This window comes from Belonocnema kinseyi, chromosome 4 (assembly GCF_010883055.1).
Source record: "Belonocnema kinseyi isolate 2016_QV_RU_SX_M_011 chromosome 4, B_treatae_v1, whole genome shotgun sequence".
NCBI lineage: Eukaryota > Metazoa > Arthropoda > Insecta > Hymenoptera > Cynipidae > Belonocnema > Belonocnema kinseyi.
The window spans coordinates 122,034,160-122,054,807 of NC_046660.1; the positions used below are offsets into that span (position 1 = coordinate 122,034,160).

Sequence of the window (20,648 nt, forward strand, 5' to 3'; positions counted from 1 at the left end):
TATTTTATAATTGAAATAACGTAACCTCGAAATATGCGCATATAAAGAGGCGCGAGAAGTATTCAAATCAAGAAAATCGCCACTTTTTCAGATAGGCCCGCAAAAAGAAATCTAAAGAAGTAAGATCTGGCGATCTGCAGGCCAATTTATCAGACAACCATCATGTTGAAACCAAATGTTCTGCCGTATTTCCAAGCTCAAGTCTTCAAGCAATATTGGGAGTTCATTTTCCAAAATGTTTTGATATTTTGGACCATTTAAGCTGCCTTCGATAATCTGGGGACCGATCAGTTTGTTGCCAATTATTCCACACCATATGTTAACAGTTCATGGACGCTGGTGTTCGACTTCACGAAGCCACTGTGGATTTTCAATACTCCAGTAGTGCATGTTGTGTCGATTAACTATTCCATGGTTCGTAAAAGACGACTCGTCAGAGAAAAATACCTAACGAAAAAGTTGGGATTTTGTTGTATTTATTCACGTGCCCACTGACAAGAAGCTACCCGATTTTGGAAATCAACGCCATGAAGTTCTTGATGTAAAGAGACATGATATGGCTAAAAATTTTTACGCCTCAAAAATTTCCAAACACTGCTCTGAAACATTCCCGAATCACGAGCAATTTCTCGTGTACTAATGTGAGGATTATTGACCACTGCAGCTACTACAGGAATTTCATTATTTTCTCCAATGACTGCTGTACGGGTCTTTTTCTTAGGTTGAACACTTCCATCGGTAGTAAATTTTGTAATAGTACGATAAAATGAAGCATGTGACACAATTCTATCTGGAAAACGCTGAGCGTAGAGATTGACAGCATTATCAAGATTTCTTCCAGCTTCTCCATACACCAGAACCATTTCAATTTTTTCTCGTACGGTTATATAATCTATTATACAGTAGTATTCGGAATAATCTTTGATCTAACTAAAATGTGTTTTGTCTTAAATGTATTTTTTTCAAATTTTAATGTATTTATGGGAAGAAAAAAGTAAACATTTTTGTAATGGTTTGATAGCCTCCGCTGACTTCAATCTACAGTAACGTCAGATCTGAAATTCAGGAATATGCAGGAAACATTGTTAATGTAAACGTATTACTTAATAATTGCTTTTCAAAAACGGACATACGTTTTGGCATGTTTTTCAAAATAATAATTAGCAAAGAGATCCGAGGGTCTATTGCCCTTATTTTTAACCGACTTCGAAAAGAAGGAGGTTCTACCTGTGTTCGTCTCGACGATTTACAGAAACTAACAATAGAATTTTTTTTATTGATTTTATAGATCATTTTAAAGATAGGAAACTTTTGAGATTGATTGTACGTAGTGTACATCCTTAAGAATGACAAGTCTCTTCATGGCAGTTGCGGAAGTATCCGTTTCTTTCCTACATATATTGTAATCATTCCAATTAGCAAATTTAAGGAACATTGTGATATTCTTCATGATTATTTGCCCAGAAAATATACATATTATTTTGACCAGGGAGAGCTAGAATCATAATAAATTCAAAACTGAACTATCGGATAGACTTACCGCGCTAAGAATAAGTAAGATAAACCTGTAAACTAATCAGCTACCTAAATTTATTTACTTATAATATAATATTTGCAGCTATTATACAGCATGCAGGAGTACACGAAACTCAACAGCCAATTTATAAGACTCAGGAGTGTGCCAGGAAAGAACAATGCTAGGTCGAGTGAGTCTTTGATCTTTGTTTGAGAGATACATTAAGTCAACAGTTCGACGGATCGCAATGGGAAGAATTTTCAGTGATAGTTTCATTGTAACAAGGAGGCGCATAGCCTTGACCTCCATAAAGAGGACTAACCAGAAAGGGTTTGATAGTATTGCCACTGGCTTGAGATGCATCAATCCGATTATCGACAATTTTTTCTTCACCGGAATAATGATGAAACTATAAGCCATCAACTATTTCCATTACTGGAGAGCAGAAGCGGAGGTTCCCACAAAAGAACAGACAGAAGTTCTAACCCCGTCGATACGAGGGGCCAAACATCTTGAACTGACCGGACTAATATCCCTTACAGCAGCCTTAAGATCTCCTTAACAGACAGTTCAGCTGGACTTGTCCTTGAGAAAGTCAGGTGAGACCCCCTACATTTGGCACATCGGGCGTGGTGGAGCACTGCTTCGTGGTGAGGAAATAACGGGTCAGAGATTTAGAGCTAAATAGCCTACGACCCCCAATCTTAAGGTCCGGAGAGTCAAGCAAAAGATTAGCATCTCTACAATCGCCAAAAAATACCTTAACTTGGTTTTGAACATTCCTAAATATCCTCCTGCCCCCAGTTATAACCGTATCAATAAAGTCAGCAAGATAAAGGGCATCATATCTAACCATTCTCCTGTTAGGATTCAAGTTTTGCATCAGTACTATAAAAGGAGGAGAAAAGCTTTCAGAGAAGCGAATGCTGGTAGTGTATGGGTCCCTATTCCAAGGAAGAAACTCAGGGAGGATATTGTCCAGCTGATCAGAAGCTGGCAGCACTAGATTCCTAGTGTTTCATTCCGCTGGGAGGACACAACTGAGGAAAATAAATCCCTGGGAGGGGTAGTCTGATGAGTTTGTTCTGTCGTAACAGAAGAAGGGATAGATGTTTTTATCGTGGAAGAGTTGAAAAAAGAGGACGAACCCTTATTTTTACCCTTCTTAAATTTTTGAAGGCCCATAACTTCCTCAGGCAGATAAGGAGAGCTTTGGTTCCTCTGTTTATTATTAACTTTTTTAGAATCATCATGATCACTCATGATCAACTTTAGGCACATCATCTTTCTCCTATCAAACCGGCCTTCAGGAGGAAGTTCCCTCCACAAACCTCGACGGTTAGAGTCTGATTGGGAATCACCCTGAGGAACATCAATTTCACACGGCTCGTCTCCAAACAGGTCAACCTAAAATAAATTTAAATATGCATATATAAACTAGAATCAGTATTAATAGGCGTAACTCAAGATCATTAAAAATAACCAATTAGAAAAAATAATAAAAGGAAGCAGGGTGCGCAGGTAAGTTATTAAGACTGCAGCATAAACCAGGGATGAACCAAAAAAGCAGCTTTTTTCGCTGGGGGAAAAAAAAGAAAAACTAGAGGATAGTTGGAAGCAACTAATGAAATACAATTTTGGAGTCGGATAAAGGAAGCCAACAGAAGGGAAAATATAAGTGAAAAAGTAAGGATATGTAATAAAGGTAGGTTAGGCAGAAAAAAGGATAGTACATAAAGCATACAGTCTTGTGGGAATTGTGAGAAATAAACAGCCTTTAGCAAATCGGGCAAAAATTATAAGCTTTACACACTGGCTGCCAATGTTTACATATAGCGTGGCACACCCTGCTCGAAGTAAATGAATACAATCTCTATCCGTTTAAATCATTTTCTATCTCTAAGATTGAAATAAAAAGAAACGATTTATCTATGTTTATCCCGTGTCTATCCCTTCGATCGTTTTCTATCTTTCTTTCAATATACAATCACCTCTATTCTTTTGATACCAATCTTCCTGCCAATGTTCTCTCGCCACTAGTCCACATGTATCCTTGTCTTTGTATTCTCTACCCCTATCCTAGTATTTCTATCAAAATGAATCCTTAACTAAACCAAGGCTATTATTTTCTATCCGTTAGGCAATATAAAATCAAGCGTATCTTTTTTAAACCCTATCTTTCTAAAATCCTTTTCTAAAATCTAAGATAGCCCTATCTTCTTGAATCCCAGTGTTTCTATCTAAAGTTATCCACAGCTGATCATTTTCTATCCGATTCTATCCTTTTCTGTTATTCAATCAAAAAAAATCTAGTCTATCTTTTTTAATCCCTATATTCCTATCTAAATGAATCTTTTTGTATCTTTTTTTAGTATATAAAATAAATAAATAAATATATAGCTCTGTCCCTTTGTATCCATTATACAATACAAAATTTTGCCTATCTTTTTCATTACCTATTTTTGTATCTGACGTTACAGTTTCCTTTGTTAAGCATTTTAAGTAATTGGGGTTAAAATTCAAAACAAATTTTTTTAAAGCTTAGAATTAGCACTTTGAAGCTCTGAACTTCAAAAGCTGTGAATTTTTGCGATTTAAAAGAATCTAAAGGATTCGCTCTTTTTCATTAGTATAATAAAGATAATTGAATATAAATCTCCTTAAATCCGTATTTAAGTTGTGTAATTACTTTATTCCAAGCTCTAAAACTAATAACATGGAATCGCGAAAAAGTCACATCTCTCGAATTCAAAACTTATAAATTACTAATATTAAAATATAAACACAATTTAGTTATAGCTTTTAATATCCCTTTGAATACTTGAGAAGTGAGTAAAAAGTTTTCCGACCACTGCTCTAACCCAGAGATTTTTAAACTAGTGCCGATGGCAGAGTTGCCTCTTGCGACAGGGGGGTTTAAACCTGGCCCGGGCAGCCGAGGCAGACACCCAAATGCGACTAGAAGGTAACTTTCCTTTAATTTCAACGGAGGATCCTTTAATTGTTATGAGATTAAGGCCTCTTACGAAAGCTGCATTTATAAAAATACGGATCAATTAAATTAAAATGTCGCGCGAATGCAGCGACCACGACAATCACAGGAGTGGAATCCCCATCCACAATGTTTACATAATACTTTGCCCAACCCTCACAATGGAAATGCAGCTGAGGAGATCGTTGCGAGACGACGAAGTTATCGATTTCTCATGTGGTGGAGTAACATTGGTCGAAGGAAAAATAAATAATTTCTCACAAAGCTTTAGGGGCCAAAAAGAAAGGCCGAGTTTGTTAATCAGCTATTTTGGATACGAATTCAAAAAGTTTAAGCATTTTCAAAATTTTTGAGACCATTGTTTTAAAGATTTAACAATTTTATGTACGGTTATTCGTAGTAATCAGAAAGTTGAAAAATTTATCCTGCAACTTTCTTCGATGAAAAGAAAATGAGCAGACTTAAAGCATTTACAAAATTAAAAAAAAAAACTAAAATAAAAGTTTCCAGCCAAACAATACGCGATATATAAAAAGTAATTTGAAGAAAAACGTTGGTTTTTGATATCCCTACAAGATTATCATAACAACTTTTAGAAGGACCCCGCAGAAAATGTACATGAAATGGCTTTGGGTCGATTTTGATTAAACTTCGTAAAATTGTAGTTCTCAATGTCTCGATCAGAAGTGTTATGGGGCACAAAGTCCGAAAATGGACAGTTTTCGAGGTATAGAGGGTTAAACACCCAACCTTTTTAAGAAACATTGCCAAATATCTCGAAAACTGCACCTCTGCGAAAAAATGTTCCCTATGAAAGTTATTGGGCTCTAACGGGGTAATGCAAAGAAAGTCATGGCCTTAAGACCCAGGTCAGTTTTCAAGGTCATTCAATTTGAACTTGTCATTCATTGCTATTATTCAGCCAATAAAGACAAGATATGATATGATATCGATTATCAGCAAGAGATATTCACTTACCAGAAGTTGCCTTCATTGGCTAGAATCGACGACATCCTGGTCATCTCTTTCCTTCATTGGCTAGATAATGACTAAATCGCACTCATGACTTCATTGGCCGGATATTGTCTAAATCAAGCTCATTTCATGCCTTCATTGGCTAGATATTGACAACATCCTGGACAAATTTTGCCTTCATTGGCTAGATAATGACTAAATCTCGCTCATGTCTTCTCTCCATGGGCTAGATAATGACTAATTCGCACTCATGACTTCCCTTCATTGGCTGGCTGTTGACTAAGTCATTCTCATTTCTTGCCTTTATGGGTTCTATATTGATTTCCTCTTCAAATCTTGTCTTTATTGGCTGAATATTAGCAATAAATGACAAGTTCACATTGAAGGACCTTGAAAAATGACCTGTGTCTTAAGGCCATGACTTTCTTTGCATTTCCCCGTTAGAGCCCAATAACTTTCACAGGGAACGTTTTTTTCGCAGAGCTGCAGTTTTCGAGATATTTGGCAATGTTTCTTAAAAGGGTTGGATGTTTAACCGTCTATAACTCGAAAACTGCCCTTTTTCGGACTTTATGCCCCATAACACTTTTGATCGAGAAATTGAGAACTACAATTTTACGAAGTTTAATCAAAATCGACTGAAATCTATTTCATGTACATTTGGTGCGGAGTCCTTTCTTAAAAAATCGAAAATTAAAATTTTGATAGCACCAAAAACAATGAAAAATCAAATGTTCAATTTTGCACTCAAACTATGTAAGATACGAAAGAAGATGAAAAGACCAAAATTGTGCACCCAAAATAGATCTACAAATTTGCCGTTATTCGCTTTTTGATATAACGCGTGGTTTTTGTTTTCAAGTAAATAATTGCTTTTTTTAAGGACACAAGTTGCAATACAACACATAAGAACAAAATTGTTTCTTTTATAGGATGCGCACTGTTATTAATAATAAACACATGACAATAATTTTTCAGGAAAGCTAAGAATAAAATTTCAGACAAAGTAAACAACAAATATGAAAGTGATCATGATAAATCAAGATTGTCGAGCGCAAACCACGAGATACATGGTGAGAATCTGTCCCTAAAAGCCGAAGGAGCTTTAACAATAGAGAAATCACAATCACCAAATTAAAGTTGTGGATGCCACAAATGTAGGGGAAGCACAAAGATCAAGCGTGAAGCGCCAAAATCAACAGACGCGTGCCCTAGGTGCGCTCGAACTTGCGAGCGAAGCGAGCTACGCCTGAAAATCTTGCCTGCGCAGTAGTAGATTTTTTTATTGTGGTCTCTCCTGTTTAAAATATTATTCGGAATAAAGATTATCTTAGTTTCTTGGCTCAAGTTTAAATAATGTTAGTGTCAGATAGTGCATTCGGGAGGGTATTCAAAAAGCCTTTGCTTCGTTTGTGTAAGCGGGTGATAAACTGTTACTACTTTTTTCAGTACCTTTTCTGATTTAAGTTTTTTATGTTTCAATTCACATTTTCAAAAATATACTGCAAAGAAAAATTTAGGTATAAATCTGGTTTCAAGATTTATCAGCAAATGCTTTGAATATTGCGACATTTTTGTCGCGAGCTTGAGCATAAGCCCAAAGCTGCAACTGCATTTATAATAGTTTTTACGTAACTTTTCTAAATAAAAGTACAGCCAGAGGAAGTGATACTAAGGGCCTGAGATAGTCTTCCTATCTGTTGGTGTTGAAAAAGGTTACATCCCACGCCGTCCAAGCGGGCGCGTACTTGCATATCTCCAATGTCTATATAACCGAATTATTCTAGGCACAGCTTACATCGTTGCAAATGGAAGCGATCCTCTCCGATAAATGGTCGGGAAACATGAGATGATTAGCAAAGGAGAGGTTCCTTCACAAAGCCGCGGAGCAGGCGGCCAAGACCCTTGGCCTGAAGTTTATTATCAAAAGTGAGGTAAGTGCATTACTCCATCTACATACCTCTCTTCTGAAAGCCGAAAGTAAGAAAGCAGAGGTTGACAAAATCAGCTAACAACTCTTCCACAAGAAAAAGCAAGTAAACTTTCACAGAAATGTAGAAGATCAGCCCTTTTCAAAGGAGACAACTTTAGCTTTCCTTAGATCTAGGACTTAATTTAGCTACAGACTGTTTTATTTCTGCATTCCAGGGCTGTGTCACTTACACCGTAGAATATAACCGCATTTTGCGTCAAGTACTTTCCAGCGATAGGTGCAGAGTGTCATGCACACGCTGACTACCTAGAACACATAACATCTAGGTGCTCCACTCGCGCAGGAGCGACGCATCTCTACAGACATAATGCGGCCCTAAGAGTTCTTTACTACCATCTTTTTCATTCTTAAGGTGTTGGCCACAACCCTGCTCTGCCAAGCGTTACGGGGGACACAGAGTCAATTGTCCAAAACAAAGTGCCAAAATTTTCTAGAACTACGATTTTCGGAGAGCAGTCCCAATTGCACATTCGAGGCCTTACATCGTTCTCCAGGACTTCGAGAAACGAATTACATGTATTCGTGAACGAATTCACGTCTCTGGCCGATTACAATATCACAACCAAGAATGAAGAAACGGAGGAGAGGTATCAAGACATTAAAAAGGGGGCTGCAGCAACTGTGCCCAGAATATTCAGTTAAAATATTGACTTCGTGATCGGGGCTCTTCGAGGTGGACGTTATCCTTGTTCCACTCCGTCTCCTTAAGACACACTAGGGTTTCACTAGTCTGTCGTTGTGATTACGTCGTACCCTGTGGCCACCCATCTCACAGTCGTTAGACGTGGCCATATGTGTGATTTGCCGCGAATATACTGAGAGCCAGTGTCGTTTTCATATATGGGCAAATCACTGGAACATTTAATTTTAGATTTAGACAATTTTAAAAAGTAAATTTTAATGTCCATTAATCAGCTTTCTTTACTTGTTGCAAAGACCGTTATTAAGGAGTTTAGTAGTACATTATATTTTTGGATGGACTTTAATGTTTCAAATTTTTTCATGAAAATAGAGTCAATCGTTTAACTAAACTGATTGAAATTATCTAAATGGATAACACAATACGAAAAGTACATCAGTTTGCAGTGGAAGGTTAAAGAAATTTCATTGCCAGTTTTAGGCATGATACAATTTATTCTTTCTCTTTTTCCCTAATATTTTTTCTCGTTTAATGAAATTCAAGTAATTTAAATTCATATTTCAGTTCCTTCAAGAAACTCTAATGTACTTAACACCGTCTTAAAAAATAATTTTTTTAAATTCTGGATGGTACTTACGTATGAATGATAAAAGATGTTGCGTTGAAAGTATACTTAAAGTTATTAAAAATTGTGATGCTATTTACAGCCCCCCTCCATTTTCGTTCCTTGCATTTAATTTGTTTCTTGAGAATTTCTTATTTTCTTTGCTTCTCCACAATGTTAGACCTTTAATTAATCTAGGATATACTTTTGCTTCAATTAGTACCATATAGATTAATTATTTGACTGTACATGTTAGGGACATAGCAGATCAAATGTTCCAGAGATTTGAACATATATGGCTGCTTATCAAATTGGCGGCAAGCTTGAAGTACGATATATTTGAAGTTGGGTATATTTTTTTACCAGTTTTCAGAAGGTTATAAAAGTTTTATGGGGAAAATTAAAATTTCAACCTTGTTTTTAGAAATCTAAACTTAATTTTACTTTGCTGAAATCTTTTTATATTTTTGAAAATCTTTAGAAAGAAAGCTGAGCTTTTTTCCCTGTTGGAACGCCAATTATCAGAATAGTATTTTGATTAGTCTTTGAGTGGTACGCAATATCTACTCAACAATTTTGCAACTATCACATGCATCGTTCGGTAATCCAAAGACTAATTAAAGAGCCATTTTGTGTAGAATGAGGTCTCTTAGGGTGGCGACCCATGATTGCAGAATTGCATTGCGTTTTGCTTAATGCGTCAAATCACTAGACATTTCAGCCAATAATATTCTCCAAGTTATTCAGAGAAACACTGCGATTGGCTGAAATGTCTAGTGATTTGACGCATTACACAAAACGCAAAGCTATTCTGCAATCATGGGACGCCACCCTCACAGGTTCAATTCTATGATTGTGCATGAATTTATACGACGTGTTGCAAATCACTACGTTTACAGTTTGTAAAAATAGGACTCACGGTGTACGTAGTAAAATTCCTCAGGCTGGTAAAATTACCGACTGCGCACAAAAGTCTATTTTCTAGCGAAAACTTCTCCACTTTATAGTCATTTTAGATTCGTCCGTATAATATTCCACACTTGTGAAATTTTCGCGATAGAGCGTTCTTTCTCGCTCTTTTGTTTGCGTGTCATGAGAGCAAAGCTTGCATTTTAGTTTGCAAACTGTATTGCTCACTTTCGGCGAAAGCATGAATGTGAGTGACTGATTTTAAATTATAAATTTCGTGCCATATACGCTTGCGTAATTATAAATATATTTTTAATATGATGTTAATGATTTAAGTATTTGACGTTAGGTTGATATTTTGGAGAAATTTTCCGCTCTTCGTCGTTCAATTTTACATCACATATTAAATTTCATTTCGGTTGAGAATTTTACACTTTTGTTCAGTTTTAGACATTTCTATACTAATTTTACGCCGCTGCGCGTGAGTCCACTTTTTACATACGTTTAGCATACTAAAATTCCACAACTTTTTTTTTTACAGTGCAGCTTTCTTTCTAAACTATTTTCAAAAAATAAAAAGTATCAAAATTTGAAAAGAGTTAAATTAATTTTTTATTTCCAAAATTTATGGTAAAATTATCATTTCTTTCAAACATTTTCTTGTACCTTGTTCCACCCAATAGGACTATAGCTGGCCCAAATTTTGGCCTGATCTTTATTCTTTCGGAATAGGTCAACTTCAGAAAGTATGCATCTAAATATTTGGAGAAATTACATTTATTAGAAAGGACTATGTCTTGGATGGAAGCGCGTCTATTATATAATTAGACAGATATTGACGTACATTTTGTATTTTAAGAATTTAGCATTTATTTGCAATTAATTAATTTTTAATAACTTAATCATTTTTTATCATTAAAAATTAAGCGCTTTTCGACCGAACTTCCAATCTGAAATTCAGTTCCCATATTTCGGCTACAAATTGCTTTATTATTTCTTATTTTCCGACATGCCCCTTTTAGAGTTCAAACCTTTATAAGCGATACGATATTTTTTTATTACTCTGTATTAAATTATTAATAATGACCTGGTTTTCGGTTTAGTCGCCAAAATTTGTCTTCGATTTGATAATCACCCATATACTGCATATTAAGGGCGTTGAACGCAGGAGTCAATCTCGAAACAGAATTATCTTATTGGTATGAAAATATGTATCACCCTCCATTATTAGATTGAATAAATTTATCTCGATTGATCACTGGGGTTATTAATGAATAAAAATTCACAATTATTTTGTGACCTTTTGTCAGATTGGTTTACTGGCCTGTTCAGGCTAAAATTTTATTTAAAAACACCAAGATATAAAACAAGCACAACAAAAATTTTTTTCCGGAATTGATTAAACATTTTTTTCATTTACACTATAAAAATAAATTAAAGTTTCACATTTGTAATAAAAGATAAAGTTAAAAAATTCAAAAAGTCAGAGAATATATTTTGACGTTAACACATCGTCTGTGAGGTGAAGACGATGACTGGCTATCATTAGAAGCAGAGCAGGGATTTATATTACGAAGCATGTACTTTCAGGAGCTGATGTTATATACTAAGAGCAACAAAAATGGTATTAACAAAAAAGGGGATATTCATACTTTGAATCACATGTACAATCCAGTAATACTTAATTTAAAATCATAATTTCTTTCTTACGATATTTATTTTGTCATGTAATATGAGATCAGCTCCTGAAAGTACATGCTTCTCAATATAAATACCCCCTCTGCTTCTAATGATAGCCAGTAAAAAAAATTTTTTGGTCGTACTTGTTTTATATCTGGGTGTTTTTTAAATCAAATTCCAGCCTGAAGAGGGCAGTAAACCAATCTGACGAAATGTCGCAAAATAATCGGGAATTTTTATTCATTTATAATCCCAGTGATCAATCGAGATAAATTTATTCGGAATTGCCTTATTTTCCTTCTTAAGTACTAGAATCACTTTTTAGATATTAAGGGCCTATTCCTCTTTGAAACTAAATCTTTATTTGGACTGAAATCATAAAAAAAAGTTGTATACAAAAACTATTGCACTTAACCAATTTTTCACTTCAAATACAAATTTGATTTTAAAAAGTAATAGGCCCTAATTATCTAAACAAATATATAATTCTAGTATTTATGGAGTAAAATAAGGCTATTCAATTTCGAGATTGGGTCCTGGTTCCAACGCTCTTAAAACTAAAGTATTACAGTATAACTTACGGAAATGTCAGTCTCTGTTTTTTCAGCATGTTTTCCAACGCCGAAACCACTCCTATGCAAATTTTCAAGAAGTATTTGTGTTTCCTCCTGATCTTTCCTGAAAAGATTCTTCTTTCAGACTGGAATTAGGAAAACAAAATGTACGGTATAATGACATACACAAATAATAAAAAATTAACTAATTTGTTTCTAAACTAAAAATAATGAGGATGCAAATAAGTCAACCATTCAAATCAGAACAACATTTTTAATGATGCACATTTCCTGATTCATACTTTCAAAACTGAATAATTTATAATTTACAGAAATTAAACAAAAATTTGCAATTTGAAAAATCAAATACGGATCAATTGCGGAAATAAAACGTTTAAAATCAGAATTAAACGTTCAGAGTGGAACATATTTTTATTTAAAGTCCTTAGAATTTAGGGTTGCCTAAGTTGATTCCAATTCTATCGAAGAATCAAATATTAGCTTCGATTATCAACCACCCAGGATCGATACCAGAATCCATTACGTTGATATCAATCACCACCAATCACAGAGCAGAGTTTCCGTCAGGCCTAGAGATCGGGAGTGACGGTCAGAAGACCGACACGGTCACTTGACGGTCACCTGACCGGACCGTATCATGCAAATAACTAAAAAAAAACAGCAATGTGAGAACTTAACTTGTTGCAATTCAGATTCTACCTTATATTTTCCATTAGAAAGTCACGGAGTAATTGCAAGCGTATTTTTGCAGCGTTACAAATTAAAAAAATTTTCATAATTTCTGCTGCAGGCGACTTCGCGCACATCCATAGTGGCTTAAGTAGAATCCTGCTACTGAAAGTAGGTGCGCTTGAAGTCGCCTTCAGCCTATGTTAATGACAGGTGTTGTATTTATTTTTATTTTTTAACGTTGCAAAAACAACTATCGCAATTATTGCATGACCTTCTCACGGAAAGTTGAACGTAGGATCCCAATTGCAATAAATTAAAGGTCCATCTTACTGTTTTGTTGCGGTTTTGTTGCATAATATGGAAGGGATACTATGTGGTTACTATGAGGGTACGCTGTAGCGTATCCTTTCCCTTCATTCGGATCGCTAGGTTAAGAAGTACATTTTTTTAAAAAGCAGCGTAAAAGATTATTTCGGGTGAGCTGTGTGATCCAGTAAATCTAACCTATATGCATAAATGCCTGTGTGTGCTTAAAAGTTCGCTGGCGCTATACCTACACTAACGTGAAATCTAATCTCCTAAAACTAAACCTAAGTTAAATACTTTAGACAAAATATCTAATAGTTGATATTTTAGTCAAAAACTAAGAATATTCATCCAATAAGGATTACTTTTTAATCAAACTGTTAGATTTTCAACAGAAAAATTACATTTTTAACCAAATATATGAATTTCTAACCAATAAGACTAATTTCGTACTAAAAGACACATTTTCAGTTAAAAACTTAAGTTTGATTGCAGATTACATTTTTATTTGTTATAGGGACCATTTTAGTGATAAAAAATAAAACTAGCACAGTGTAGACAGTGGATGAAGACTCAGTCCTCCAAAAATCTCTGATATTTGCTTCCTTATTTAAAATGATTAAATGTGCAAATAAATTATTTTCAACAAAAGTATTTGTAAAATGCATAAAGATATTGTGAATAATTTAAAACTATTATTGATGAAAAAAGGTATGCCTTCCTTTGAATTTGAAATCGATAATTTATTTTTACAACTGGTTGCATAAAGAATTTAAATCTCTAAGATTTACATGACGTAAAAAATTATAAAAAAATCAAATTATCAAATTCCTTCAAGAAATTTGCAAGATTGTTTCTGAAATGAACATCTTCAGGCTTCACAATTTTTAGCGGTAGTAACTAGTTCTTCTTCGCTGTCAATTTTCGCGATTTTACTTATAATACACTTATTTCTCTTCGAAATAAATTAGCAGAGGGCTAGTATTACAGTCGATGCTACTTACTTGCCGCTTCCCCTAACTCTCGGTCGAGCTCTTCTCCCACCACGACCCCGACGACTCGGCATCGTAGAATTGTTCCGCTCGCTATTTAAGTTGCCGTCAATGTTTTAGGTTTTTTAAGGCAATTTTAAAGTGCAAAAAGTCATTTTATGCTTTGTTAATGAGGTTTATAACAGAATTTCGGAATCATATATTTATGTCTCATGATAATTTTCTTGTCATATCAGATAATCTCAAGTATGGCAAGTTTAATCAAAGGTTTATCAATAATTTGTTAATACTAACCAATTTCTCAGTTTATTCCGCGAGAGCATGATGTGCTCACGATTTTTTGGAACCAAATGTGAGATAATTACTTTCACAATATGTTTTCTGAAAATCGAACATTCACTGTTTGTAAACACTGATCCGCGCGCGGCAACGCATGTAGCGAGCGAAACAATTCGCATGAAGCACCACGCATCAAGATCAGACTAGAATGTGGAGGAACATCGTTTCCAGGAAAATTACTCCCCTACGGTCCCATCCGCGGCAAGGTGAATAGCGTCTACTGTATATTGCAAAAAGCTGGATGTAAGCCAATTTAATAAATAAATAAAAAGTGGTTCAGAAGTTAATCAAGTCACCAGGAATGCTTCTCGAAGCACAGAGAGGTGCCTGAGATATTATGAATCTCTGTGTTACTTTTCTTTTCAAAAGGATGTATAACCATTTTTTAAACAATTTCCTTATTTATTTAACAAAATTCATTGTTTTCATATAGAATCTAAAATACTTTTCGCAGAATGTTGTTACAATTTCTATATATCGTCAGAAATTCCATTTAAAATACCATTATTTTAATAAAAATGTATAAAAATATTTACGAATCTATCTTAATCATTTTTGATCTTTTAAGAGTGTACACGCAAGTAAGATCTGCCTAAGTTACCAATTTTGTTTACCAATAATTTATTGGTTTAGTTTGAAAAATACATCGATTTCATTATAATAAATTTTTTGTAACGCTGCAAATTATAATTATTTAATATTTAAAACGAAATTTTATCATGTGTCGTAGTACTTTTTAATTATTTATTTATATTACACGTGAAATTGTGTTTTAAAAAATTCCATTAGATGAATTTTATTTTTTCTGTAGAAAAGAATTATATTTTTCAATTATTTAATCAAAAATTGTTGGAACAATGTATTTAATTTGTTATGCAAAGTTAGTCCTGAAACAAGTGGTCTAATTCGCAGCCCCCAAGATTTAGATGACGTGAAAAATGGTATTTAATCCCTGCCTTATTCTGAGATAAAATTCCTTCAACAAAGTGGATATTGAGATCACGCCAAAAAATACAAATTAACAGCATTTTGACTGTTCTCTGAAAACGGTCCGCAGTTCCGGCATATTAAGGCAATTCTTGTTTCTCTGAACAATTTTATATCATAGCAAAGTTGTTGCACGTTCGTTTCTTAAACGAACGCTTGCAGGCTTATACAATTTTTAACGATAAAAACTATTCCTAGTCTACTACTTTTCGAAGTCATTTAGCAGATCGTTAATTCAAACTAACACTCATACTCACTCTTCCTAATTTTCAATCGCCTTCATCAACACCCTTTTGTTCTGCTGGTACTTGTACTTACTCACCCATTTAATACATACCCCCCCTTCTTGCTAATACTATACTAACCCCCTGACCCTCCCACTAAACAGTCCCATCCAACATATTCAATCATATACACCAACTTCTTCCCTTTATACAAATACTTGCACTTAAACACACAGACAAAAAACTCTAAACAACCACTCCCCACATACATGTACACGCATTCACACATCACACTCCTCCTAATCACTCTTCTACAAAGTTATCCACCCTTTTTACTTACAGTTGAACTCTGACTCATCATCACACAAAAAACGAACTATCTCAAATTCTTCAACCACAAGAACCGCCCCCTCTCGCACACTCTTACACACAAGCACAAATGATTTCTCTTGTTCATATTCAATCACATACGAATGACAATACAGTATTGAAGAAATATATACTTGTAGGTATTGGTCACCACAAGCACAAGAAATACACACTCTGCTACATTCCGGAGCTTCTAATACCTAAACACTTGATTAGTGGAGGTAATGTCTATAACAAATTTTGATCAACATCACATCAAGAATTATTTCCCGAAGTTACAGCGAATTTGACCGAAAGGATTTTTACTTATATTTTGTGCGGGGTTCTTTGTCTGTAACTCTTTTGTTGATGCAGGCTATAAGTGCTTCACACACTTGGCTTTAGATGCTTTGTTTTTTGTAGTCTAGGAGAGCATCATTGACTATGCTTGATGCATTCTAATACTTCTTAGACTTTTTCAAGCTATAGTTGTATAATGTTATAATCACGATATTTCGAAATTTTCAAATACTTTTGGACCCATTCTAAAGTAACAGACTCGGTCTAGGAACATTTCCAGCACTTTTTTTCGGTGCAGTCGTACCGACAAATTCTTACATTTGTGAAATTTATCGCAACGTAAATTCATGTTGCGCCGACAATTTTTATAGACTTCATCTTTTTTATTTCGAAAGCACTTTACTTGCGAGCGTTAGATTATTTTATTTTTATTTCTCTCTTGTTCTCCTTTTATGCTTAATCACTATATTATTTCACTTTGGTTATAAGATTACGACGCTCCTGCCAGAAAAAATGTTAACCTCTGATCTGTTATACTTGCTTAGATATACTCCTGATGTACACTCTTAGGTACTTTTTTCTATATGTTATTATCATATGTGATGTAAACCACTTCATACCTGCATTATAAAAAATACTGTATCTAGGAAGTTTCTGCTCTACGGAACTGAACCGTTTTTACGTTAATTATCTCTTATTGCAGGGCTCTTTTTTATAAGCTTCCCTATGCATGGTATTGTCTCGTTGTATGTCTTGATGAACTTTCTTAATATATGTCATGTCAATGCGAAATCCCTGCCTGCTAATTTTGATGAGTTTGCTGATTATTTTGGTCAGAGATCCTTTCATATTATAGCTATATCTAAAACTTGGATAATGCCTCAATTCTATTCGTCCAATATTAGCGTTAATAATTACTCACTTTTCAGAAAAGATAGGAAGTCTCGTAGAGATGATGGGGTCTGCATAAATATGCATAATGATTGAAATGGTAAGATCTTACATATTAGTACTGAAATCACTATATCGGCTACTTAATTTTTATTTATTGAAGTCTTTCAATCTCGCGAACGTCTACTTTTTGGGGTTGTATTTAAACCACCCAATGCTGGTTTTGGTAATAAGTTTGAGACGGAACCCTTTGATTAGATGCTTTATTATAAAAATGTTATAATTACAGAAGGGTTTGATACTAACTTAAATATTTGCTCCAAACAATCCAAATACCTTACATCTTTGGACAATTCAGCTGGTTGAGGTATAGTACCTTATGGCTGTGGAAGATCTAACTAAAGTACAAAGTTCTTCTCAACACCCAGTGCTCTAAAAATAAATATACACAGCTGTGCAAAAGTTTTAGGCCACCTCTTTTTTATGACTGAATAAATTCTCTTAATCTTAATTATACCAGGGCTAAGAAAATTTCTCTTTAAAAGGTTGATTGTTTTCGAATTTCTATATAAAACAAGCCCAGGGTGAAGCCAATTTTTCTAGTTTTTATTAGATATTGCAAAAATAGTGTAAATATCAATGTTTTATTAAATTTTCAATAACTTCTGAAATAATCGACATTTTTCAATGTTCTTGGACTCATTTTGAAACTATTTTTTCATTGTATCAAAACAGCTTACGAGTATAAATTGTAAAAAATTTGTTTTCGAATTGCAAGAACTTGAAATTCTAATAAAAAAGTTGGAAACATTTGAAAACATCTTTTCTGTAGGCAAATCAGAATAAAAGTTAAATAAATATATATTTTAAGGAAATTAGATAGAAACTTCGTGATTATATGTTTCATTTATTTTACAAAAATATTTTTGTTACTAAAAATAATATTGCAATTTTACCAACTTTTTTGTTACAACTTTAAGTTCTTGCAATTCAATAAGAACATTTTTACATTTTATGCTCATAAGCTGTTGTGATACGGTGAAAGAAAGCTTCAAAATGAGCTCAAGGACATTGAAACATGTTGTCTATTTCAGATGTTATTGAAAATTTAAGAAAAAATTTAAATTTACACTATTTTTGCAATATCTACTTAAAAAGTAGACAACTTCGCGTCACCCTGGGCTTATTTTATACCGAATTTTGAAAACAATCTACCTTTTAAAGATAATTTTTTTAAAACTCTGATATAATTAAAATTAAGATAATTTATTCAGGCATAAAAAAAGAGGTGGCCTAAAACTTTTTCACGGCAGTGTACTTATACTGCAATTTTTAACAAGATTAAGGATAAAAATATCTGGAAGGTCCTTCGGCGTCTAGGAATTATTCCCTCCCAGAATCAAACCTTGGATCAGAAATACCCGGTAACTGACTTTATGCAACGTTTCTTGAATGAACATTTACCAACTGATACTACTCTCTTATCCAGTGAATTACCTCTGTTTGAGTATGATAAGTTTCACTTCTCATATATTGGGACAGATCCTCTGCTTTCAGTAATTGCCAAAATAACGTCAGGCGCTATCAGCATTGATGGAATTTCAATTAAAATGGTTAAACTTTCTGTCCGTCCTTTCCTCTTATTGTTCTACTTCATATTTACAATTGTTCTCTACAGCTTGGGATTTTCCCCAGTATTTTAAAGAAGCACTGAAACGCCCTATTATTAAGATCACTTATTCTTCAACTCTAACAGATTTCTGTCCTATCTCTACCCGTAGTGCATTAACCAAGCCTACTGTGAAAATAGTGTATAACGAGCTAACTGAATATTTGGATTAGCATAATCTACTTGATCCTTTCCAATCTGAATTCCGTAGGTAGCACAATACCATCACTGCTTCTCTTAAATTTAGTGCTGATTTAAAAGCTGCAATACATAACAATGAAGTAAAGATTGTTGTATTTTTGTATCTTTCCGAAGCATTTGAGTTGGTACGACTATGACTGCAATACATAACAATGAAGTAAAGATTGTTGTATTTTTGTATCTTTCCGAAGCATTTGAGTTGGTACGACTATGACCTTTTATCCAAAAACTAAAAAAAACAACTAATTTAACAGTGTCATCAATTGGTTCAAATCTTACTGAAGTAATCGCTTACCGCGTGTATCAAACAATGATGATCTTTGCTCTGACTGGAATGAGATTATTAGTGGGATTCCCTAGGGCTCAATACTTGGCCCCAGAATTTTTAATGTGTTCACATGCGACTTATTAGCTGTTTCACGCAACCCTAAATATCACCTTTATGCTGATAGTAGAAAAATATGGTTCAGGAAGATATTAATAGCGCCTATATTACTGGGCAGTATCTAATGGTTTGAAACTGAATTCACAGAATATATTGATTGCTAGTTGGATCCTCCACGCATAATCCATCTAAAGGCTTGGATTCCCTCATCTTTGTACTTGAACGGTTTTGATATTTACTTCTCTGAATCTGCCAATGATTTTGGTTTGGCATTCAACGGAACTTTTTCTTGGAAAGAGCATGTTCAACTAATATCAATTAAAACCTTCCGAACTTTACATCAGCTTAGTCGGAGTAGGGACTGTTTGTCTACAGCTATACGAATCCACTTTGAGAAAGTCTTGATTCTCCCTTATTTTGATTATGGTTGTGTGTTATATGACGGAATCTCTGATGACCTTAATTGCTGGCTTCATGGCAGTTGACAAAAGAAGACAATATATAATGGGTAATTTGCTGTAGATGAACTTTCAGAATTAAAAGCCTATCTATTTATTGGATGTTTTCTTGCGGGATAATTTGAATCTTCCTGTTTGGCCTGGGCTGCGCGATAGAGCTCGTACCCTGGCAATACCTGCTCGTAGAACATGTTTAACGCAAAAATCTTTTGTAATTGGAGAGAGGCGGCTTTGGCATAAACTGCCGAAGAGTATTCATAATGCGCCTACAGCATTTACATTTTAAAATATTGTCTCTGAATTTCTAAAATATATGGAAACACCTTTATTTAATATCACTCTGTGGACTTAGTCCGTATATTGTTTTCTTTCTCGATTATATTTAGTTTCATTACTATTTTTTATTCATTTAAGTTTTTTATAATGATTCATGATAAAGTTACTATTTTCCTTATAAGCGCGTAAGAAATTCTACTTGATAAGTCAGTTTAAGAAGTTCAAAGTGCTAAATTCCCCACGAAATCCTTACTGCAGTGTATTAAAATTTCGTTTTATAGATATCCTTGATTTTTTTTACCTGAATATAATATATCTTTTAAAGAGAAAGAGATCCGGTAAAACGGACAAAATGTTCAGATTCACCTTGAAAGTCATTTGGCATATAAATATTAGTAGTTAAATATGAGTCAGAAGAGAATATGCATAAATAAAAATAAATAATAGAAATAGCCTGGGAAATATAAAAAGGATTAGGTTTTATGGCAGTCTATTCTTGAACCCCTAATAAAAGGATTATCCTTCAAATCCAAGCTCTAATAATTTCTTAATATTGACTCATGAATTCTGAAAATTCTAAAATCACTTCGAAAGTGATTGTTAGGAAACGGATGGTACGAGGGTAGTTCAATAAGTCCTTAGAATGACCAACATATGGCGCGCGAATCGCTCCAAATCATCTGTTTTTAGTCAGCACCACTCCCGACTAGATATAT

The 20,648-nt window shown here is 34.2% G+C and overlaps 1 protein-coding gene across 14 annotated transcripts in view; it reads right to left on the reverse strand.

The window, feature by feature from the left end:
* Positions 1–20,648, reverse strand: part of LOC117171546 (UV radiation resistance-associated gene protein) — a 149,875-nt gene that overhangs the window by 43,177 nt on the left and 86,050 nt on the right. For 2 of the 14 annotated variants that reach the window (XM_033358954.1, XM_033358958.1), the window contains one exon: positions 11,891–11,987. The exons of 2 other annotated variants lie outside the window; for them this stretch is intronic. In XM_033358954.1, the coding sequence (XP_033214845.1) occupies positions 11,891–11,987 (97 nt within the window). Of the gene's footprint in view, positions 1–2,720; positions 2,924–8,753; positions 8,915–11,737; positions 12,010–20,648 lie in introns of those variants that run through there. 10 more of the 14 variants (XR_004466897.1, XM_033358955.1, XR_004466900.1 and 7 more) reach the window with 10 other exon arrangements.